This window comes from Archocentrus centrarchus, chromosome 11, assembly GCF_007364275.1.
Source record: "Archocentrus centrarchus isolate MPI-CPG fArcCen1 chromosome 11, fArcCen1, whole genome shotgun sequence".
In the NCBI taxonomy this organism is placed as follows: Eukaryota; Metazoa; Chordata; class Actinopteri; order Cichliformes; family Cichlidae; genus Archocentrus; species Archocentrus centrarchus.
This window is the reverse complement of record NC_044356.1, coordinates 24,114,486-24,139,909: the sequence shown is the minus strand read 5'-3', so window position 1 is coordinate 24,139,909 and position 25,424 is coordinate 24,114,486. Positions and strand designations below refer to the sequence as shown.

General features: G+C 38.2%; 1 protein-coding gene across 1 annotated transcript in view; it reads left to right on the top strand.

The window, feature by feature from the left end:
- The window catches only part of csmd2 (CUB and Sushi multiple domains 2), a 263,477-nt gene that overhangs the window by 45,691 nt on the left and 192,362 nt on the right, over window positions 1–25,424 (top strand). The window contains exon 3 of the mRNA XM_030740701.1: window positions 1,171–1,283. Coding sequence (XP_030596561.1) covers window positions 1,171–1,283 — 113 coding nt within the window. The remainder of the gene's footprint in view (window positions 1–1,170; window positions 1,284–25,424) is intronic.

Sequence of the window (25,424 nt, the reverse complement as noted above, 5' to 3'; positions counted from 1 at the left end):
AATGCTAGAATTTAATGTCTGATTAGGCAGCGTTTTTCTATATGGACAATGTTTGGGGCTTGTTCTGTACGTGTTCTGAGATTGGAAAAAATAGGTTAGAAGTGAACTACCTTGAAATAGAATCTGTCTGTTATTATATAAAACTGTCCTTTTCAGGCTAAATTTGCTAAATGTGCATTCTGTGTCTTGGTGATGTTTTGCCACTGCCTTTGGTGTTCTGTCATGGTCATGGTGTGTGTGTGTGTGTGTGTGTGTGTACGTCATGTGCACCTGGATCATTTGGCCACAACATCAAATATCATGCATGCATAACTAATACGTGTTGCAGTATGGATTATGTGATCTCATCTGTTCTTGGAGTGAGAATATTATGTGGTATTATGCACATTATTCACAACATATGACACTGACAAATCCAAGGCACCCACCAAATTGCAAAAGAAGTTTTATGTTGCTTGCGTATAAATTTTGATTATAATAATTAACATATCATTTACTGATTGTAGTGTTATTTACTGTTTTATCAGACATAATCTGTATTTTCACACTTGCAGCAATGTACAAATGTTTCTTCCTAATTTTTTTTAACCATTGAATCCTGGGAAGGAGAAGGACAGTTGCCAAGGTTAAAAAGGGCTGATGAAATATATTTATATCTAAAAGCAAAATTAAGCACTTGTCACATGGGTTCAACAGTACTGAAATTGACTACACAAGTGGAACAAGCTTTAAAGAGCCCTCAGCACCAATGCCAGATACATGGCTAGTTCAGTGCAAACTACTGGCAGGTTATTAGGAATGATTGTTGAATCAATCTGGCAGTATGTTTGCTGTCTGTTTAGCTGTTTGTTTATTCCCACACTGGCTGCTGTGTTTCTAATTTACTATGAATACATGATTGCACTTACTGTGTCTTTGCTGATGGAAAGAAATTAGTTAACTGTCTTGTGGAGGTCTTGGCATTTTAATAATTTGCGGATGATTCAGAGCCTCGTTATACAAAAAGTAATCCTTGAATGCCTGAGGTAACAGCTGGCTTAATAGAAGCTGGTATAATGGAAGTGGGCTTGATACCTGACCTTGCAACCAACTGTGCTATTGATTGGATCTTTTTTTTTTTTTTTCCTTTTTGGTCTGACTGTTAATGTCATTCTGTCCACTTGTTCTCAGGTTAACTGGGTTCCAGCTGCCTCCACCAATTGTGAGTACAGGCTCCAGGCTCACACTGTGGCTACTTTCTGACTATGCGGTCAGCGGGCAGGGATTCAAAGCTGTCTATGAAGGTAACTCAATTTCCATGATATTGAATTACCCACATGAAAAAGAAAAAAAATATCTGCTATTACAACTTATTTTATTTCCTTTCATTATGTGTGGTTTCATTTAAACTTGATTTCAAATTCTTCAAAGTCACTTTGCAGACTTGTTTTTTCTTTATTCATTTCTATAATGTTCTCATGTGAGTGATTTATGCAACTTGTTTAGAAAATGATGCTATCTTTCAGACACTGTTGGTATTATTGCTATTGAGACAAATCTCTTAAATATCCTAACAAAAGGGCTGAATATGGGTGACTCATTGCAGTACAAAATAAGCATTGAGTACTGAACTAATTCAATCATCTGGTGGTTTAATTTAAAGCCATTCTATCTGGGTACTGCAGGTTATAATTCCTCGCTTCTTAGGCTAGGACTAGCACCTTTATCATGGTGACGTAGAATATTTTATGATCCATGGCGGGGTGATATTAATGATAGCATGCTTCAGTTCCATGTAGGAGTAACGGTGAGCCTGGGGAGAAGAAAATACAAGCGAGTGACTAATTAGGCTAATTACCTGACATGGGTTTGTCAGCCTTTTTGCGATATTTTGAATGCATGAATGTGGCTCTTTGCAGCAACATCAAGAGACTCGAAAGGCCCAAGACCACACTGCATAACTATATAAAGGCAAGTAAAAGAGAGCAAAGAGTCTCTTTGTTAATTCCACTGGGAGGCAATTGGGGTATTGAGCCTTTCTTTCTCACTAGTTGCAACAAAACTGTCAGTCGTGTCTAGCTTCTGACCTTGGATGATTTAACTGTCTCTTCCTGCAAATAAGTTTGCAAAGCTACACTGGTGACTAAAGTAATATTAAGACTGCAGCTTCATTTTTTTATAGTTTGAACAAATTTACTGCCAGAGCAACTACTTTCTCTTTGTACTATAAGCAATCGTTTACTCACATACACAAACCGTACTGTTGATGGAGTATGTCAATAATGCTGTGTGAATCCACTTGTTAGGTGTTGACATAATGACCTGCGGATGACATTGTTTCTGGATCTGGTGATGCTCCAGTCTTTTTAATTTGCCCCAGTGCTGGTTCCCCTGTTGTTTCAATAGCTGTGAGTCCAAAAAAAGATTTTAAAAATTGTCATTTTACTGCTCTGCAGTCTTTAATTAGCAGACCTTAATGCTAAGCTTTCAAAAACCTACGTTGTACACCTCTTCCCCTTGTTTCATGGTGTTCTGGACACCAATTTTCAGATTCTTTGGAAAAGAAGAATCACTGCCTTAATAAGAATTTGTGACTTGAACATAGGATCTGGAGTTTTGAATAGAAAATACTTCAAACCATATGAAAACATTAATTATTAACCTTGTCTTATGGATAATGTCAGCTAAGACACTCTGGCTACAGTTTTGCCAGTTTTCTACACATTTTTACTGTCTTTGCTATGCCAATTAGGCACAGCTGAGTTAAGTGAATAACACTGATCCTCTTGTTACAATCCAAACTTTTGATTTAAGCAGTTATGTGGTTATTATATGTGCCACCTACCAGAACATAGCTGCAGACCAAGCACTCTCATTATGGTGGTGGCACTCCTAAATGGCAGCTGCCTCCCTCAGTAAGATAATGTGCCCCACAAATTCCCATAAGAGGTTGATCCAGTCTCAAAATTCCTGCATCCTGATTCACTGAGAGTCCAACTGTCAACATCCTGGACCGAAAGGTTTCGTGTCAGTGCTCTAATGCCAGTGCTGCTGTGTTTATATTAGCCTAACAGCATTTCTGCAGTTAACCATGAGGTGGCAGATCATAATATGTCAACTGCTGTTCACTTCACAAACCCTCCAAAACCTATCTGGTGTTCTGTCTTTGGGTCCAGAGTTAAAGTAGTGCTGTATAATTTTTTTGTTGGACATATTAGATGTTACCTGATGTTACCCGACATTCTCGTAAATCTTTTTAAAGCATGACTAGATGTTACACTTTATAATGACCTTGGGGAAAAGTTACACCGCTCACTCTTGTTACTTTTGGGATCTAAAGATCCTGGGGTGGCTATGGTACGAGAGAGAGATTAGCTGATTCCAAACCCGTGGAGCACCAGGGGAAATGAATGCAAAGCCATAATTACCTGTCACCCAGCACACATGACACTGGCAAGACCAATTGTAGTGACCCTTGTCATAGGGGAAAAGAGAGGGGCTCTGCTGAGCTGACATGTGGTGCTGCCCTGCAGGTTAGAGTGAATGTTAATTGGAGAGTAAAAAAATACAGGAAATAAAGCAGAGCACCACTTCATTGGAACTCAGTGGATGGAAGACCACCCGCAGTTGGCCTTTATTATACAGGATATGCACATATGAATCTTAGCATGTCTTATCCCTTATTCCACTGATATGAAGCCACAACGTTTTTTCTTCCTCCTTCATACAGTTCTGTTATAATCTATTCTGCTCTTCCTTTGAACCATTTTACCAATTTTCCCCAATGGCACACATGGAGCTTTTGGGTTCTCTGTGCCAGTGTAATTCCACCAGGTCTCCGTGGTACAAAGGCTAGAGGCAATGAATCTCCATAGCTTAAATCAATTTTATTTAGTGAGTGATTGGAATTAACAAGGATGAAAATCAGCAAAATGATAACAGCAGGTTAGGGAATCGAACACGAAAATGTATTCTTTGTTTATCCCACGCTGACCAAAGAAAACACTAAACACAAAATAGACATCTTCCTTCATTAGATTGGGTAGATACTGTATATATAAAACATTTCATGAAGAGATAAAGAGATTTGATATTTTAATTAAATTCCTCCCAGTTACGTTTTGCAATAGATCTTTTCTACTGCTCTTTAACATTTGGCAACCTCATACCTGGAAGCTTCAAGAGAAATGTAAAGTTTCAAATGACTTTTCTGCAATTGAACTACCTGGGAAGCCAAGAAACAGCAGGAAGAAGTCATAGAAGCTGACACACTGCTTTGTGCTGCTTTGTTTAAAGTCGATTTGACCAGAAGCTGCTGGCAAAGAGGTACTTTTTTTGCTTTGATTTGATTAGGTCACAGTTAGAAATCGTGCACAAATAGACAGCAGGGAACAAGAACTGGCAGTGACCAAAGATTATACATAATCAGTGATCACACCGTCTTGTAGGAATCTGTATCTGGCGTTTGTCAGGTGGAAATTAAATTAAACCTATGTGTAAACTGACATTCATTGTCTTGCCTTTTCAATTTCAGCAATTTCTCACATGAACTCCACATATCAGATTACCCTTTCCTCATTTTGTATTCTTTGTCTCCATAAATGTTGTCTGTTTAACCAGCTTGTTGCACTCCATTTGAGCCAAATATACATATCAACAAAGAATGCTGCACATGACCAGTCTTTATTCTTTGCAATAACTGCACAAGTCATCTTCTTTTATTGCAGTAAAATGCGGATGGGCAACCACAAGGCTGTATGCATAATGGATTTCTATATAATCTCGTTTCATTGTCTCATAGAAAGCACTGTTTATAACTATATGTCAAGCTCATTTTTTGTTAAGCTACTGTATTTCATGTACCAAGTATATATGCATGCATGCATGCATCTTTTTTTATTTCCATCATTTTCTATCATTTTTTGTTTATTTTCTCCCCTCACGTAACAGTGCAAGTCCAAGTCGTAGGTGTAATCTTTTCCTCAGGGAAAGGAGATTTGTGAATAATGATACACAAGTAAAGAATGCCAACTTTTTGTTGGTTGCATTACCCAGAATGCAACTTGGTTGCATCACACCTCTGCCATGATTCCAGCTTGTTAAATCCCTTAAACTGACATTTTGTTGTAATTCAATTAAATATAGCATAAATTTTGAGTATGAATGTGCAAATGTCAAAAACAAATAGTGATATGAATGAATCTATATATCTCTTTGGTCTGTCCCATATAAGCTGTTTTTTTTTTACTACCAATGTGGGAACATATCCTGTGAATATACGGGATATATAGGATAAAAATTGCATTGTTTTTCCCACATAGTTTACTCCTGGAAGAAACATCTTTGATAATGGAAATCAATGGGGACAAGTTTGAAACAGAGTTTTTTTTTTTTAATCAAGAAAAAAGATAATTGAAATTGAAGCTGTTCCCATTTGCTAAAGCTTAAAGACAACTGATTGTGCAGGGAGCTATGCAACTGCTTAGCCGAAGATGGTAGCTTGGCTTTGTAAAGCGCTTGTACTTGGCTGCCATGGGAGAGGATCAGTGTACCTCCTGACTATGTTTTTTAATTTTTTTCTTGCATATTTATCTGTGTGCCTTGGCCTGTTTCTGTGTAGACGCCATTGTGTCTGTGTGTTTTGGTTTCACCCACTGGATGTCTTTCCATTTTCTCAAATGGGATAAATGTCTTTTTTTTTTTCTTTGCCTGATTGGCTTTCCTCTGCACCGTTTTTGGCGGTAAAACCTCAATACTCAACCCCTTCTTTTTATTAGCACTGTGCTTACTATCCACCATTTTGGTGTGAGGCCATCTCGTCTATATTAGATATCTGTTGTTTTTCAGCCCACACTGCAATAAGCCTAAGTGCTGCACAGTCCATCTCCCCAACACACTGCGTAATGGCCGAGACCACTCTGGAATCTCTCCCCTCTGGTCGCCATGGCAACCACCAGACTCTTTTTTTTTTTTTTTTTCTCAACGTCTTATTCTTGTCTTTCTCTTCTCCATATCTTTGCAAAGTCTTTATTCCTGTTTAATTTGTAGCAATAGAGACAGAGGCAAAGAACATTAGAAACATTTCCTGAGCTTCTTGAAATATCCACTGGGAAATGACAAGAATTCCTATCTCTGTGTCTTACTGCAGTCCTTGCACACCACCATTGCCTGATTTCACTCCTTCCTTGCCTCTGTTTTCCTCCTGTTTCTGCTGCACCTTGAATCTCATCCTTGATGCTTTCCATATTTTGTTGAGTGTTCCCTAATGTTATCACTCGCTCTCCCTCTCTCTCTCGCTTTAATATGAAAGCACTGTGATGATTATCCAGTCATGTGCTGCCAAGTTTGTCTTCTGTCTGTGTCTTAGTTGCATAGTCAATGTGCCTCCCAACTGGGTCACTGAAAGGAAAAAAAAAAAAACCCACAGCAACCCACAGTCAGCCCTACTGCACGACTCAAGTAGTCTACCTCTTTGGTCTGCTTCCTCAGCAAGTCACTGCAGGTGTCTGAAATGGGAAAAAAATGCATGCATATAACATTTTAGGAGAGTCTAATGTACCATTTTTAACCAGTCTTGCCTTTATCCATATCACCACTTTAAATTAATTCAATATTGCTTATCAGATATCTGAATTATAGTTACATTCGAACAGTATCAGTTTTCTGTATTACGGAGAGGGAACCTTAAAAAATAAATCTGTCAGAATGGTTTGCTATAACAAGTCATCATCAGCAATCACATTTTCTCTGTGAGTAAAGGAAAGCGAGAAAAGGAGCAGCAGAGGGAGTCACTCCAACAGAACAGCTTTTCCCTGCATTCATCAGAGCTGATCTACAATAGTGTCTCTGTGTAGCACTCTACCCCACACCCTCGCCCCCTCTGTCTTCTCTATTATTTTGAGAGGGAAGAAGGTAAGGGGGACTAGATGAGCATGATGAGAGAGCAGTGAAGCATGAGTGAGTTTAGTGCCTAATTGAAAAATGAGGCTCGTCACCTTAAGTCGTGATGTTGGCCAAATGGAAGTGTGATGACAGAGGCAAGCGAACGAGTGGAGACTGGGACCAAATCCTAATGTTCTATTTTCTCTCCACAGGGAGTAATACACATTGTACTGAGGGATATATTATCACCCTGTTTGTGTGTTTGTGATGGGTTGAGGAGGTTTTACAACATACTGAAAGAGATGCTTTTCTTGGATGTTGTTGCCACTTGCTTTGGTAAAACTGTCTTTGTTTAGAGAAATGCACTAAAGTAAGCTTCAGTATCATTCAGCTGCCATATTGCTATGTTTTGTCTATTAATTTATGTACCTTTCTCACAATGTTGTGTGTGTGTGTGTGTGTGTCATCATTTTTATTGTTATATATTTTGGACCCAGTGAATGGTTTTAGGTGATGATTACAGCGTTATTTATTTACATATTTGTACATTAATTACTGATGCTATAGTGTTTTTGTTTGTAGAGCTTTAACATGCATGCCAAAAATAGAAAACAGAAGTGCAACATGCAACTGTTAAAGATAGATTTATTGCCTCATTTAAGTACAGTATTTGTGTAAAAAAAAATAAAAATAAAAAAAAACATATATGACTGCTTTCTGGCTCTATGTGAAACTGCAAATGGCAATGGTCACTTTAAATGCCAATATGGTTTCAAACTGCCAGTAGCTGCACTGGGAACGGTTTTAAATTTGCTGGGAAGTGCATAAGAAAGTCATGAATATCATTTATCATAAGGTAAATGAGTTTTGAATGCATCTCTCACAAGTTTTGATATCTTACCCCAGCCACCACTGTCTGTAGTTTGTTTCCCAGTCTTACTACCTTCCTATCTTTCTTGAGTGCTTGCTGGGCTGGACAGGTTGTGAATGCACTTATATGTGTGTGTGTGTGTGTGTCAGTGTGTGATTGGACACACACAGACAAAACAGATTCTCCTCTGCTGTGAAAACAAGGATGCTGATGCCTCTGTATTTGCATGGTAAACAGTTACTCTCTCACTATTACAAGAGATTTTAAAAATGTTTTTCCCATCTGTTTGAGTAGTAGTAGTAGTAGTAGTAGTAGTTAAGTAAGTAAGTAAGTAAGTAAGTAAGTAAAAATTTATTTGTATAGCACATTTCAGCGGCAAAGCAATTCAAAGTGCTTTACATCATAAGAACATCAAACAAATGTGCAGTAAAATGATTAAAAGCATTAAAAACATCAATCAAGTTCACAGTAAATCATCAAAACGGAATCATCACATAAAATCATTAAACCATCAAGCAGATACACATGATAATCATAGGGAGATGGTCAATGTGTAATAAGATATTTTGTTTAGAGCAGCTTTCACCCGGATTTGTTTGCAGACTACTAATCAAAGGCAGCTCTAAACAGGTGGGTTTTCAGCCTTGATTTAAAGGAATTTAGTGTTTCGGCTATTTTGCAGTTTTCTGGGAGTTTCTTCCAGATTAAAGGTGCATAAAACTCAAAGCTGCTTCTCCATGATTGGTTCAGCGATTTCTAAACTAATAGAAATATTTTAAAGTCTATTCTCTGAGCTACAGGTAGCCAGTGTAAGGACTTTAAAACTGGGGTGATGTGCTTTGTTTTTCTAGTCTTGGTGAGAACACGAGCAGCAGTATTTTGGATTAGCTGCAGCTGTCTGATTGATTTTTTTTTTTTTTTGGCAGACCTGTGAAGATACTGTTGCAGTAATTGTAGTAGTAGCAGTAGTAGTAGTAGTAGTATTAATAGTATTAGTACTAGGACTTATCTATCATGCCTCAATTTGAGCTGGAAGGAGCCAGAAAAATGAAAGGCTAACAAAATGGATTCTTATTTATTTGTATAATGTGAATGTCTTTTTTGGATTTTGACAGTATCAACAATAAATTTTGTATACAGGATTGTGGGACTGAGATACACAGTTCTTCGAGGCAAGATTTACACAAAACATGATGGCCATCAACCAATAATCATTTTTGCCAGTCATTATAAATCTTGGTAGACATCTTCAGGCAGCATTAGAAAAATAGGTCTATCATGAAGAGGGATTAAAGTGCCAAAAACGTGTACTTCAACACTGGTCTTTGAAAGTACTGAGAAATACCTGATGCACCATATTGATTTCTGCATGTGTGCTGCTCATCACCATCTGCCATTGTCTGCCTTTGATCAGTTTCCTGTGAGCTGCAACTATCTGAAGATACTTGGTACCTTTACTAAAAATTGTGTGCAAATACTTCATAAACGCCAACTGGCCTTATCCGCATAGATAGTGACATTGTAAAGTTTTGAATGAATTCTGATAAAACTTCGTAGGGGTGTAGAGTGGAGTCATGTTAACAATCCATGAAAATTTGACTTACATACAATGAGGTCTTCAAGGTCAACTCAATTTATTGGTCAAAAACTTATAAACTATGATTCAAACAAGTGTGATGTGTATTGTCAACATATAGAGAGTACCGTGTAAAGATTTAAAATATGTCACATTTGACCTCTGACCTCTCCTTCAAAGTTAATAGATTGATCTGAAGGTCAAAGTGATAATAATGCTACATAGACATAAACAGTATTCACATACAAAAATGATGATGGGAATGATGGGGATTTTAAATATCACATTACATTGGACCTCTGACCTCTTCTTCAAGGTCAAACAAGGTCAAACTTTCATAAAATGTCTTTTATCTTTAAATCTATCCTTAAAACTCTACTGCCTTTGTTTGTATTGGCAACATTTAGGAAATACTACTTTTCTAAGTTCTTTCAAGTTGACCCCAAAATGTGTTATATCTCTAAAGAAAGTCTTGTCAAGAGAAAGAGAATGAGCTGCCTACTTTGAACTATATTGTATTATAATATTATATAATGAGCTCAAGTTATTCATGTCTAGTTATTTACATATTAATACCTATTATTCATTAGCTACTCTATTACCTACCTTACATGATGATTGTAATCAAAGTAAGCATGTTACACGCTACCCTTATCTGATTTTTACTGCACTACAAACTTTGTAAAGTATCTTAAAAAAAAAAAAAGTAAATAAAATGAATATATACAAAATGCAATACTATTCCCTTAAAAGTAAATACTGCCCAGAGAGGGAGCTGCCTTGGCAGAGGTTTGCACTGTTGGAGTGCTTGTTGTTGTTGTTATTATTATTATTCCCCTTTAAGACCATCTTCCTTGGCCTGAATGGGGTGAGAGGAGAATGGTGAGAGAAGCAATGGGCATTGAGAAGCACAGCATGATATATGGGTTGGTTGTGCTGCCATGACAATTAAACCTCTAATTATGATGCAAAACTGAAAAGGATAGATGAAAGGGGTAGTAAATTATTGTTTTATATCAGCATTGTCATAAAATGAATCACAAAATAAATTAAAATGGAAATGAATTTCCTCCCACAGTCAAAGACGTGCAGTTAGTGGGGTTAGGTTAATTGGTGATTCTAAATTGCCGATAGGTAATTTAGAATCACCACGACCCTGAATTGGATAAGCTGAAAAATGTGGATGGATGGATGGATGGGTGGATGGGTGGATGGATGGATGGATTTTTAGCTCCAATGGTTATTGGTGAATTATTTAAGAGCTCTCCAGTACATTTAAACAGTAAACATTTACCTAAACCCAACCGAAGATTAAAATTTTTGAATATACAGTAAAGTACAGCAGCTATGTCTATTAATAGCTGCCACTATTAATAGACAGTACAAAACAAGTCAGATAAAATAACTTCCTTCGACACAGTATTGCTCACATACATCCTTTTTAATTTTGATGGTGTTATTTTTATTTTACCCACAAAGGTCTTTGTTTGTTATTTTTCAGTGTTTGCCATTCTGTTTGTCCAGGGATGACCAAATGTATCCTCAGTAGAGCCCATGTTTCAGATTATACTTAATTATGATGATTAAAGCATGTTTTTCAAGTACATTTCAGTGTTTTTCCTGGTTTCCTTGGGTTTTCATATTGGAAAACAAAACAAAACAAAAAATCCCTCCCCCTCAGTGTACAGACATTTAAGAATAGACATTTATTCTTTGATCAGATTTCTCCTTCCCCTGTGATTTGAATATTCGTGTTATAGCCTACATCTACTTGGAGCCTAAAGTAGAAAATATCATTGTGCATGTACAGAGCTTTTTTTTTTTTTTTTTTACAGCAGACCTTTTGACACATCACAGCAGGAAAAGCATGGGTGTAATTAGTAAAATTAATCATGACATTTCTCTTTAGTTGTGCTAGTTTCAGGGCCATGGTAATATGCTCATTGTCACGGTTTAGTGGGACAGCTAAATGGAACAAAGACATTAATGTTAATAATTGCACCTGCTATGACTGGTCAAAACGTCTGCTGTGGAAAAAGATCTGATTCTTATTCATGCTAGCCATGGATGTTAACCTCTCAGTGCATTCAGTATGTAAAGCTTTTGATACTGTTGACGATTCTTATTTCAAGCATTCTGATTGAGAAGCAGGTGGTTTAATAACATTAATGCTGGTTATGTCTCATTTGATATTAGAGTACCTACATTGCCTTCTAGTACTGTGCAAAGGTCTTAAACCATCCCTCTTTCTTTTATTATTTTGCTTCCAAGGAGCCATGCTTTCTTGTAATTGTTCTGTAAAGTGGTCTTGAGCAGTAGTTTTCCAGGCTTTCTGAAGATATTTCTGGAGCTATAGAAGGTTTTCTTTGTACATTGGCTACTTTTTCAATCATTAAGCCATGTAGCAGTAACCTATGAATCGTTCAAGCATAAAAAAGGCACCTAAATCAAGGGATGAACCAGTATCGTGTCTACACATAGCAGACAGCTTAGAAAAGAACCAATTTTAAATTGAACCTTTAGGCACTTACTAGCAGCCTGTCAGTAAAACACATCTTTTATTCCCATTTCTTTAGTTGAATCCACAAAAAATGCCAAAAATGACATCGTTTAAATTTTTAAAGACTTGTCAAAAATTCAAAATGCTGCTGTGTCTTTACACCAGGACGGTGTCTGGTGAACTTAACGGTTCAAAACAGCTTTGTAGGAAAGTGGGGGAAGGCAGTAAACACAGTGCACAACATTTTGAGAGCTGCTGCACTAAACTGTGACATACAGTGCTGTGCAGAAGTGTTGAGTTACCTCTCATCTCTTTATATTGGGTGGTTTTAACTCAATAGTCTAGTTCTTGTCACTGACTATTTTCAGAGGAATGTTTTCTTGTTTTGTTCTGTTTTCTTGAACCACTTAACACTGATCTATAAATCATTCAAGCATAAAAAAAAGGCACCTAACTCAAGGATGAACCAGTGTTGTAGCTACACATAACAGACAACTTAGTAAAGAACAAATTTTAAATTTCTATCTTTAGGCACTTTGCTACTAGCAGCCTGTACAAAAACACTTTGAATGTCTTTCAAGAACCCTGGAGAACTATTCCTCAAAACGACTTAAAGAAATGACAAGACAGCCACCTAAGAGAGTTCAACCTGTGTTGAAAAATAAAGGTGGTCATATCAAATAGTGACTTTCAAGCCCATTAGAATTTAACAAGTTCTGTTTTTGCCTTATAGACTGTATTTCCATGGATGTGCAGACACTTTTCAATAAATCGCTGCACCTATTCCTCATTTTCCTAACAAAATATAAAGAAATGAGGGGTGGTCAGAACTTTTGCATACTAGTTTATGGCATAAGTAGAGTCTTTTTGCCATTAAGCTATGTGTGTAGGTGTATGTTGTCAATTTCAGTCTATTTTTTCTGTTTAATTTTAATTTCATTTGTGAAAAGATTGCATTGATGCATGTCAACAGGATGACTAGAGACTGTCCTAAGATCAAAAGGCTGGATTGGACATACAAAGATATAAAGAGTTACAAAAAGTTCTGGAACAAAGTTAAATAGATCAAAATTTACCTTTACAAAAGTGATGGAATGCCAAGAGACTGGGAAAAAGGCAGGAACTCCCAGTGATTCAAATAATTCAGCTGTTCTGGAATGTTTGTTTTTATTGATAATGTAATGTCAGTAGCATGACATTTTGAATAGTTACTTATAAATCCATTACTGAAATCTCAACGTCTTGATGTTTACTCTGCAACAAGACAAGGACACTCTTTTTATAAAATTCCAGTATGAAGTATTAAACCATTAAATCCAAGCTAAAATAAATATGTGTGCTCAGCCTATATATTTAACAAAGAGGTCTACTGTGTTTGTAGGTGTACTTAATGGCTGAATTTTCACAAATTGCTAGTGTGACACAGGAATGTTTCAGTTGTCATAGCAGCACTAGACCTTGTGTGAACTGTAAATGTCAACCATGTAAGACTTCAGTAGTACAGATTTAACAAAACCTACATTAGGTTATTAGGGCTTTTCGGATACCTCCATATTGAGCCAAGGTCCGTGTTTTTGCGGGTGTATTAAAATCCAATTTTTGTCAACTGAGAGGAGAGTTTGTGTATTTCCATCAAATCGTATGAATGAAATTCTGATCTGGACTTTCAGTAAGCAAAACTACAGATGTATGTGTGTATGTGGTTTTTTCCTGTGTACTACTACTAGTAGGGCCAGATTGTTTTGTACTTTTGTACAATCTTGACAGTGGAAAAATGCTATGTCTTGAAAAGGTAAGGTAGGACAGCCTTGCCAGAAATTTAATTCAGTAAAGTTCCCTTATAATCAGCTTTGTAAAGTTGATTGTCTGTTGACATGGCTCTGTTACGGGCCCTTTAACGTGCATAGGACCGGGACAGCACACTTCCCATCCAACCATTTGCATTTATGAAAAGGTCAGACTCAAGAGGAGCAGCAGTAAGATTTGCAGCATAGAACAGTCAAAAAAAAAAAAAAAATCAAATACTGCAAGAAAAGTTGTGATAGTGTGGAGATGGGTTGCAAAGCAGCTTGTAGATGCACAACAACTGTTCAGGCTAAGTGAGATTTACCAGTGGAGTGTGTTAAAAGTTATCAGTTGAGTTATTAACTGGTGTGGGCTGGCATTGAAATCAGCTGATTTACAGGGAATGCAGCTTGACTTTGTGGACTGTCTGCAGGACAGCAAAATTATTTCACATACCTGAATTTCTTTCTTAAAGCATATTTTAATCAGATAGATGCACAGTGGTGGAAATAATTATTTGATACCCAGCTGAATTTGTAAGTTTTCTCACTTACAAAGAAATGAACAATCTCTAATATTTAGGATAGTTTAATTTAATGGATAGATTAAAAAAAAAAAATCCAGAAAAAAACACATTACATAAAGGATATAAATTGATTTGTATGCCATTAATTGAAATAAATATTTGATTCCCAAACAAAACATGACTTACTTGGTGGCGAAACCCATGTTTTCAAGATGTTTCTTATCGTTGACCACCAGGCTTGCACACATTTCAGGAGGCACTGTCTAGACCACGCCACGACCTTAAAGTGCTTCTTCCTTAGCCACTCCTTTGTTGCCTTGCCGTATGTTTTGGGTCATCGTCTTGCTGGAAAACCCATCCACGACCCATGTTCAGTATTCTGGTTGAGGGAAGGAGCAGAGCAGAGGAAAACTGAGTTATTCTTGGAACTGCCCTAACTGATTGCATGGTGCATATCTCTTCTTTTTCAGACAGGTCTAGCTAAATTTAGGTAAATTTAGGCTTCTTCCTTTTTGGACAGACATGTCTAAAAAATCCCTGGTGATCTTGGTTGGTTTGCAAATAATACCTGCTTTCACAACAGCGGAATGCCTGTCTAATTTTATCATAGAGACAGTGGGTCAAATATAGTTACCACACAGATCAAGAGCTGCTCTTAAAAACAGCTACTTTCTTTCCATGTCTTGGATATACTGCGTGTGTTCATGTGGTGCTGCTTTTGCTCCAGGGAGAATGTCACAGTGACAAGCAGACAAACTGAGAGTAGGATGGCCAGGAACAAGTGCTTAAGATTAGAATGGGGTTGAAGAGCCTGAACTTAGCTAATATTAAATGGAAGCCTAGCTATTACGGCTGTAATTTTACTGCATGTATTTACTAATTTTCTTGGAAAATATGGGCTGTCTGGCACGTCTGGGTAAGCAGAGCTTCCGCTCTGGCAGATTGTGGCTGTTATTAGTGTCTGGCATGGGAATCGGCCGCCAGCGTGTCTGACCGTTAAATGCTTCTGACACTTAATTAATGGCTGATTGTTGTGCGGCAGTTCTCCGTCATCCAAATGAAGACTGTTTGAGCTCAAACACACACACACACACACATACACACACACACACACACACACACACACACACTCATTCATACGTCTTTCATGGATACTGGGTTTCACAAACACACACTCTACATCCATACTCCACTTAATTGTCAGACATTTCTCAAGAAATGTTGATAAACTTCGGCAGCCATGGTACCCATGGTGTATTTGTATTTTAAATCAGCTTTTTGTGTGTAACACAAAAGTGAAAAGAAAAATAAACTTAAAAAAATTTTAAAAAACTATGACAGTTATGAGAAAAATTATTCTTTGCTGCTCCATTTCGCTTCATCTGAAACTCCCTGTAGGGGCAGCTAAATGTTTTCTGACTTCTTAACAATCTAAATTATTTGTACACTTGTCAGAGGAGTGACTGAAGCTGCATACAAGCTTCTTAGACTTAGCTCAAGTGTAATGATGCATTATATTGTTCCTAATTCAAAATGACTGGTTTGGTGGGGTTTAGAGGAGAACGTATTTGTTGAAATCATTCCAGCCGCCTCTCCCTGCTTCACATTATGTTAATATTTGATACTGAATCCCACATCTGAGCCTTTCTGGAATTATTTTTCATATTTTCTTTATTCTTTTTTCTTTTTATAGACCCGACATGAGCTAAAAGAGCTTTTGACAGTTCCCATTGCCCCGCAAGTCATTGCCAGGCATGTCTGCTCTGCACACTCTTTTTTTTTTTTTTTTTAGTCTCTACCCTTATTCTTTCTTGCCCTCTATTTGTTTTCTGGGTGAATGGGCGGCAAGACAGGGTCTAGTCTGCAGTCAGGACAAGTTGTTGTTTTGCTCTCCAATAAAGGGTGGAAAACAACACCCCACACCATGGGTATACACAGACACAAACACACATCTGCACACAGAAGCTTCACAGGCACACACGTTCACACAAGTGGACATGCATAAACGTAGCTCTCACTGCGCACCAGAGCATGTACAGAAAGGTCATCTTCCCTGTGAACCCATCTCTTTGAGTGAGTTTGCTTGCAGTGTTTCAGGGAGTGTGCATGTTCACCTATGTATTTTTGTGTTACTGCCTTTGTGGGCAACAAAATATATATTTCATGCAGGTATGAAACCACATACAAAAATAAACTAACTGAACTAGAGCCCTTCAGAAATATAGAAAATCTGGCCTTCTGCCCTTTGCCAGTTGAAAAGGTTAGTTTAAAAAAAAATATGTGTGTGTGTGTGTGTGTGTATATGCATATAAAAATTTCCCACTTGCCCTGTGGGCGGTCTTTGTCCTCCTTTTGGACAGAAATCTCGGATGTCATTCCTGGAATCTGCTGGAGCTACTCTCCCAGGTTGGGGGTCACTGCCCCGAGTGTTCCGATTACCACAGGGACCACTGTTACCTTCACCTTCCATAGCCTCTCTAGCACTCCTGTCAGCCTTTGGCATTTCTTGGTGGTGACTGAAAAGCTGGAGGAGGTGACCACGGACAGGAAGCTCTGGGCATCTCTGATTAGACTGCTGCCCTTGTGACCCGGACCTGGATAAGTGGTAGAAAATGGATTGCTGAATGGATACATAAATACATGTTTGCATTAATGCCTCATGGAAAAAAGCACAGTTAAAACTTCTTACTTATTTAGTCAATGCTTTTACCCCCCCCCCCCCCCCCCCCCCAAAAAAAAAAAAAAGGGCTTGAAACTGAAGCTGGCAGTGTGTCACTGTGTGCAATACATATTTAATTACAGTTTAAGTAAATGTGGGCATAAACATACAGGTTTTCCCTAGCCCATACAATATAAATGAATCAGAAACGGGTTACATGCTGCTTTGTTGTGTATGTTCTCATTTTTATTTTAAATTGCACAATGGCCAAGATCTTTGGCGGTTTCCAGTGGCTTGTACTTTATGTATCAAATCTAAAGAAAACTCTATGTACTGTTCATCTCTGAAGTGTGCTTAAAACATCGTGTGATATGAATTCCACAGATCATTCATGGCCTCTTTTTTTATTTATTATGTAGTTATATAATTGCACAGTCACTTTTTATTTGCCTCCCTCTATTATTTTCAGTCCTAAAGCAACCTAACTGCTGTGTTCTTTCCCTGTGTGTTGGTAAGGAATGTATATGACTTTGTAAAGAACTGAACATATGTTGGTGAAAGGAAGTCTGTCCCACTGGGAGGGTGACTGAGGTGTGAGCACTGAAACAATGGCAGAGAGTTACAGACAGTGAGGTGAATACCAAGCCAATGGGTAGGCTTTGCTGCCAGTATTGTTTATCTGTTTGCATGTGTGATGGCATGCAGTTGTCTGCATTTCTATACTTTCCCTACATGCAGAGCTTTTGGTGTACAGTCAAAAGGGGTGAACACTGAGGTGTTTCTCCCATGCTTGTCTTCATTTTCAGCTTCTGTGAAAGGCTGCCTCTGTGCTGTTTCCACTCTGACAGGGTGCACACTGACAGGCCGTACCCTAACTGCATCTTAACAAATGGGGAGGGAAATGGTGAGAAAGACAAGGGTGAGGCATGGAAAAAAGACTGAGAAGCTGATCTCTTTGTAGAATATGGAGAAGGAGAAGAGGGACATAGAACAGCAAATTAGAAGATGTAATACAGTGAAAGAAGTGTGAGCTCTAAAAAGACAAGGATGACACAGAGCTCTGAGGTAATGGATGAAGCTATAAGAGACTATGCACCCTGATGGAAATGTATCATCCCGAAAAGCAGGTCAGAGGAAAAGAAAGAACGCCACCCTGCACATTTGCTGCACTGTTACTCATGCACATTGCACAACCATCTCCACAGACATGCATTTTTTAGTCAGTGAGCTCATCTCCCTAAAAAGTACCAGGGACCTGAACTTCTTTCACTTCTCCTCTGACATAGCACTTTGAGCTTGACCTCATAAAATGTCACCCAAAACACTTCATCCCTGAAACCCCCATTGTGTGTGACTTCTCCAAAAGGTTGCTATCGTTGTTATTCCAATGTTTATATGTGGTAGTCTGGCACACTAATTCTGCTACTTTATGAAAGTGTGTAATTAAGCGCCTCAGTTGGCCTCTTGTAAATGTCATCTGCTCAGGCCTCTGGATTGTAGACTTTGATGTAATTAATTCCAGCCTGAGATAACCCCCATCAACCAGCTTGCTTTAAGTAGGGGTGATAGTTCACCTTTTGAAACGGTGCCCCCTTTTCAGTGAGGGGTAATAAGAAAAATGCACATATGAAGTTCATTAATAGTGTTTTAGAGTTTACAAAGCTTTGTGGTAGAGTGACTATTGAATACTATGTGTTCATTTTTAAAGTTTAAATTTAGGTGTTCATGATTGATTTTGACTCTCCTGACCAAAACATAAATCAATCCATCCATCCATCCATTTTCTTCTGCTTATCTGGGGCCGGGTCACGTGGGCAGCAGCCTAAGCAGAGAAACCCAGACTTCCCTCACCCCAGCTACCTCTTTATAATCGATATAATCTCTCCAGCGTATCCTGGGTCTGCCCCAGGTCCTCTTCACGATGCCCAGAACACCTCACCCAAGAGGCACCCAGGAGGCATCCTAGTCAGATGCCCTAACCACCTCAGCTGGCTCCTTTCAATGTGGAGGAGTAGCGGCTCTGCTCTAAGCCCCTCCTGAATGACTGCACACCTCACCCTATCTCTAAGGGAGAGGCCAGCCATCATTTCCACCGCTCCCTCGGAACGCTATGGAAGGTCTGCCAGAGGATTGGGACCTCTGCCAGGCATTCCCAGCACACCCTCACGATACGTTTAGGTGCGCCAGGTCTGTCCAGCATCCTCCCCCACCACCAGATCCAACTCACCACCAGGTGAGTTATCAGGTGGCAAAACAGTCAAATCTGTGACACTATCTAATGTGACCAAAAGGATCTAATCTTTTCATGGTTATCATCATCTTCAAGATTAAATCAGCTTGGTATTTTTTCATCATAGAGGAAATATATTACTTTGGTAATCTGCTTGTTTAATTAGTGGCATCACATACGAAATTTCAGAAAAAATCCTAAAAAGCCATCAAGATAGTTTCTACCTGTACAGGCAGGGTACAGTATATAGGTGAATTTCAAGTCACATGTATAGTGTCAGCAACCCACAGACTAATCATTTTTACATTCCATTGATTTTGTTAGCTGAAAAAGCAGCTGCTATTGGCTGATTTTATCTGCTTTCATTAACATTACACTGTGAATTACCAACTCATTAGAACTTTGTCATCTTATAAATGTCTGGGGTTTTACTCGTCTGTCTCCTTTCATACTTCCATCCTCCCTCTTCCTCTAACAGTAATGTTTATCCTCCTCTCCCAGCCTCTATCTCTTATCAGGATTAGCCTCTTTTGCTTGTTAGCGTGCTAGCTCTGTTTCTCCCCTGTTCCCACGTTTGTCTCTGCATACAATCCCTGTTTTGTGTGGATTAGCTCGCGTATTGTCTTCAGATTAGGGTGTCATTGTTTCTGAGATGGGATGAGGTGGAGACGTGCTTCTGAATATGCGTGCGAGTGCATGCATGAGCAGTGTGTTCAAGTATGTATCTGCATTTGAGAGTGAGGTGATGAATCTCCTTTTATACTTGGATGCAAGCAGCACAAAGAAGAAAGCTATGCAGTGGCTGATGGAAAGCTCTGTGACTTATGCACTCTTTTCTTGTGTATCTAATTGGCATATGTCTTTTTCACTGCCAACTGACGATGTAGGAATATGTGCTAGGTGTAAGCAGTATGGCCCCAAAATCTTAGGACTTGGACTGCATTAGTGCCCATTTTTGATTAGGTAACTGAAAGGGTAGACTTGCAGGAAAGAAGACCTTGAAGTGTAAGGATGTGGGATTGTCATTTTTTTTCATGCCATGTTCACTTGCCATTGACAAAGGGAGTTAAAAAAAAAAAAAAAAGAGGTATCTGTATTGATCGCATAGCAGGGGTTCTGTATTAGCACTATGTGACAGAGACACTCAGCAGGTGGGAGGAGAGGAAGGCTGGCAAATACACTGACTATCGAGATGCTCAAGAAATTCTAGGCAATACCTTAGCAGACTTTTCATCTATTGTTTTTAATAGTTTGGTGTTTATTGGCTTGTTAACGGTCTTCTGTCACAGTTTAGTGAGTAAATTACTGTGACAGGTTATTGATCCAGAAAATGTTGGGCTGTTAGAGTTGAAAAGAAATTCAGAAATATTATATATAATATTATAGTCAGGTATTTGATGCAGTCGTTCCTCTCGGTTGCATTTTCCCAGCTAGTTTGATTGGAATTAAACTTTTAACAGTAAAGTGTATTTACTGAAGACTCCAGTAAGGGCCACTCCAATGAACCCAAATTTATCATTAAGCGGCTGTGGTATCTAATAAATCATTAAGATTGCCTTGCATGCATGTTAACATCTGTGATGAAATACCCGGCGATGGCTATGAACAGTAACTGGTGCATTCTCTCTCATTGCTTTAATTGATATCAACCAAGCGGTTCCTTCGTGGCTGCCGTGTTTAATCATTTCTCCGTTTACTAGGTGGTTCTAATGCACAGCCATTCATCAGGCTAGATTTATTGACCATCAATTGCCAATTCTCTCTGGTCATCCCTTTCAGACTTTATCGACAGTTGAGTATTTCACCTAAATGTCAAACGGTCATATTTCAGATCAAATATATTTGTTCTAGGAAGTTGTTAGTGTAGTCAAAGCTTTGTTGACAGAGTCTTGGTATAGATTTTTTGATTGGATTTTTTTTATATATTTACCAGTATGTGAATTTAATTGAAAAGCACTGGCTGTTAATATACAATGTGTGGTTACTGATTAGCTATAGGTTTGCTGATTGTTCTGTATTGGATTGTTAATAATGCTGTCAATAGTGTGATAAATGGCAGTGCGGAATCTTTATAAATTGCACACAGAGACACATAAACCAGGAAACAATATGGACAAACATTTAGATGCACAGAGGCATGCAGAGACAAGCACTGCATAATATCATTCCCCCCATACACAATCACCTGGGTCAGCTGTGTTTGTTCTAGCTCTTCTTCTTCACTTACAGAGAATCAGTGTTTGCCATACTCAGTTGCTTTCCATTGTTTTGACGCCGACAGCGGTGAAACAGCCCAGGCCATTTCATGATGATTTATTTGGGGGTGGGTGGTGGGGAGACAAAAGGGGAGGTATCACGAAGAAATAAATCTTTTTTTTGCAGACTACTTGGAAGCAGACAAATATCTTCAGAAGTTACATAGGAACCGGGCTTTTAGCTGATTTGTGTTTATCCTTGTGTTGATTTGTGTTCCTCTTCGAGTGTGTCACACTGTCTGCCTCTGTGTGCGCCTGACAAGCTCTTGCCTGAGCTCACAGTGCAAATGTGCCATCACTGAAGCATAAAGTGAAGCCACACCTGTTTGTTTTGTGATTGTCTCTTACCCATCATTTGGCGTTGCTGCACTCTCTGTTTGAGGCCTTAATTCACAGTTGCTATTCACTGGTGTAATGAGGCAAAGACTAGGAGCAAAGATGGCAGCGTGGGTATTTTTAGCCTTTTTAGAGCGGGTGGGATGTAAAATTGTCATCTTTTGTGTGAGTTAAAAGTAGAGGTGCAGATGTTTACACATTTTGATGGAGTACATGTTTTTTGTTTTTGATGACTAACCTTCTTTCACTCTGGTGTTACCAGAGGCTGTTAAAAAGTGGGAAAAAAAACATAATGCCTATAAAAGAGAAAAATAGTAGAACTGAAGAGGATATATTTTTCGTAAAGCTGAACAAGGTATTTATGTCTTCAAATTGGTCTCGCAGTTCAATGGCAAAAAGCATGAAACCTAGCAGGGCTTTCAAATTGTTTTGGAGGGGGGGGTGCCAAAGTAGCAGGCGCCTTCTGACCGAGACCGAAGCCATGACAGCAGCAGACGGTATGAATAGTCACATGGCAGTCTGAACCAATCAAATGGCTCAGATTGAAAGAACGTAAATATTGCCACGTGCGTCCACATGGCGCTGGAAATGGACAGCGCAAAAATTTTTTTTTAGGAAAATTAAAAAGTAGATGGTGCAGAGTGGTGGAGCAGGTGGAAAATGCACCTGCCGCCGGCATAGTTTGAGAGCCCTGCCTAGGAACTAACTTGATTGACAGATAATGCAAAACTATAAGCTGTGCAACCCACATCAGCCACTTGTTGGCAATATGTCTGTATGAAGGAGAGCCTGATGGATATATAGGAATTTTAAGACCGATACTGATATTTAGTGATTTAAAATCCAATATTCTGATATATAGGTTGGTCTTCGTTTTCTTTCATAACATAAACAGATTTCCCTATGGTGTGTCATGTTATTTATTTACTTATGTATACTCTGCATGGCTCTGGCCAGCTGATTGTTGTTTGTGGCATTCCAAATGTTGAAGTTGCAATGCCCTATTACCCCCTCCGCGCCCTCTGGTGGACAGATTATGCAACATCAACACTCATAACATTATTGAAGGGTGTTTCTCCCGCCTCTTCATTACCTTTTTAACTGTCATATAACAGCCGTTATAAATGCTGACACCAATAGGTTGGTGAATAGCTATATTGACTTGCAATAAATCGTTCAATTCAATTCCAATTTATTTATATAGTACAAAATCCGAGCAACAGTTGTCGCAAATCGCTTCATATTATAAGTTAAAGACCTAACAATAATAGGAATAATAATCAGGCATCTGTGTGAAATGCATAGGTGATAGTATGGAGCATCCGATGACACCAAGGGGCCACAATAATCTCATAGAAAAAGTAACCAGCATCAAAAAGGATAGTGTAGTTTTTGATCAATGTGCTTTGAGTGAGATGATCACAGGGATTATTTATGGGTTTTACTTGGATCTCCTCCAAAAACCATTTGATTTAGTGCCATTCTTTAAATATTTCCAGAATGGAATGTGTATGGCTTTTCAGCTCTATTGATTTTTATTAGATATTAGTGGGCTTGAAAAATATATTTGATCATAATGCTTCCCACTACACCACTTTTATTCATGTCTGTAAAAAAAGGCATCCTTAGCTTACATAAGTTGAAAGATAAAGAATGAAGGTAACATCTACTATCCAAAGGCACCTCCCTTGGGGAACGCTATCCATACAGTAGATTTGGAATCTAAAGAAGGGATTGGCTTGGGTAGTATGGAGAGGGATTTGGAGTAAATGGGAAAGCAGCAATACCAGAAAAGATATTTAACTTGAAATCACTCCCACCCCCAACCCCACTCCCACCACCAAAACAAACAAGAAAACAAAACAAAAACCCAGCAGAATATATAGAATGTAAATAAGATTCATAAAAGAAATATGCTATGCAGTGTAGATAATATTGGGGTGGGAAAAGACAAGAGGTTAAATGGAGGATAGTAAAGTGTTATGATAGATTATCATATTGTCATAATAGTGAGTCAGAACTGAAGGAATCTCTAACACAGCAGAACAGTAGACATGTAACAGAACCCAGCAATTTAATGGATTTTATAATTACACAACTCCTCCCATATAACTACAGTTCAATACTTGGTTGAATGTAGCGTATTATAGCACTGCAAAAGATCTAAATGTGTTTTGCTTGATTAAGATTACAGACCAGTAATAATATGAAACTATTTTATATATGCAACAGATGCTTCAAATGGAATCAGTGAAACCGCTTATAATGGAGGTCGAACAATTTATCTGTTCACATTTGGCATCTTCTTAGAAACTATCACCATTGATGCACTGTTTCTCAGGGCTGTTTTTTTTTTTTTTTTTGGTTAATTTAGTTAAGCAAAGGCAACCCCAGCCTTCTCCATTAAAAATGCATTGTCATGCATTACCAATGGCCATACAGGCAGATCGGGCACTTGTTATCTAAAAAATTGTGACCGTGAGAAAAACAGGGTGAGCTAACTGGTGAAGCAGAGCGTAAAGAAAGAGGACAGCTCTCTGAGTTACAGAATGCACAATACCCTGCTCTGCAACACTGAATACCAGCCTTTTTTTTAAAACATGGTGTGCATTATTATTACTTACAGTACCAGGCAAAGTTTGGACACACTCACCATGAGTGTCTAAGCATTTGACTGGTACTGTTTATTTTATCATAGTTGTAAAATGCCAGTGTACATCAAAACACTAGAAGCCAGCAACTGAAATCAAACAAAACTTTTAGTTAATTATTTTAATTCTGTGGCCTCATCGGGCTGGTAACTAATTATGATAACTGTTTAGTCTAAAACCTCAATTAATTTAAAACTTTAAAGCATTATTAGACGTTTACTTTAGGGACATGGCAAAAAAAAAAAAAAAAAAAAAAAAGCAAACCAAAACCAAAACAAACAGCCCTTGGTTCTAGAGTGTACTATGGTGGTCATGGTTATCTGGTATTTGCAACATCACTTGCATATTTCCATTTTTTGAAGGTTTCTTGTATTCACCACAGAGCTATAATCAATAAAGCTTTGTTCATAAAGAACCAAGCTGTGAAATTGATGTTAGACATCAATGGCTGTGTTGCTCGCCTCAGTCAGAGCACTCACCTGTATTTCCCTCAGGTTTAGCATTTTGAAACTACATTAAAGACAGAATCAATACAAATTTTCAGCAAATGGAACATAATTTAGGAAAAGTAGTAATGAATGTATCTAACTCTCAATTCTGGGAGACTTTTCAGTCAATTTGCACTTTTGACTCCAACACATCTGTCATTTCAACTGTCAATGTTAACATTTTAGAGTGTATTTCGTCTTGTATATCTATAAAAGCAACCATGTCAAATTAACATTGTCTTTTGCATAATAATAATAATAATAATAATAATAATAATAATAATAATATGGATGAAAAATGTGTCTAAATTCTCTTGTGCACAAACATACAAGCATTGTGAGTGGGAATGGGAAATTATCATCATTAAAAAAATCACCATTATTAGCAATATTGATTTGCCTTTGATGTCAAGATCAGTGGTTCTGGATCAAAGATTTTTTTCGCACGTTTAAATATGACATGTGATGAGTCTGAGATTCTCTCCTGTTTTACCACAGCAGACATAAGGGAAACAGGGAAAGGTGAGATTCAAAGGAAAAGCCAATCTTAAATAAAGGTATTGATTAAACTTGCCAAAGTACCTTTGCTTCATCAAGCCACCCCTGCTCGACTCACTGCACAAGGCAGATAACTCATGAAAAACTAAAGTGAACAGAAGAAGACATGGTTAATGAGGTGTGGGCTT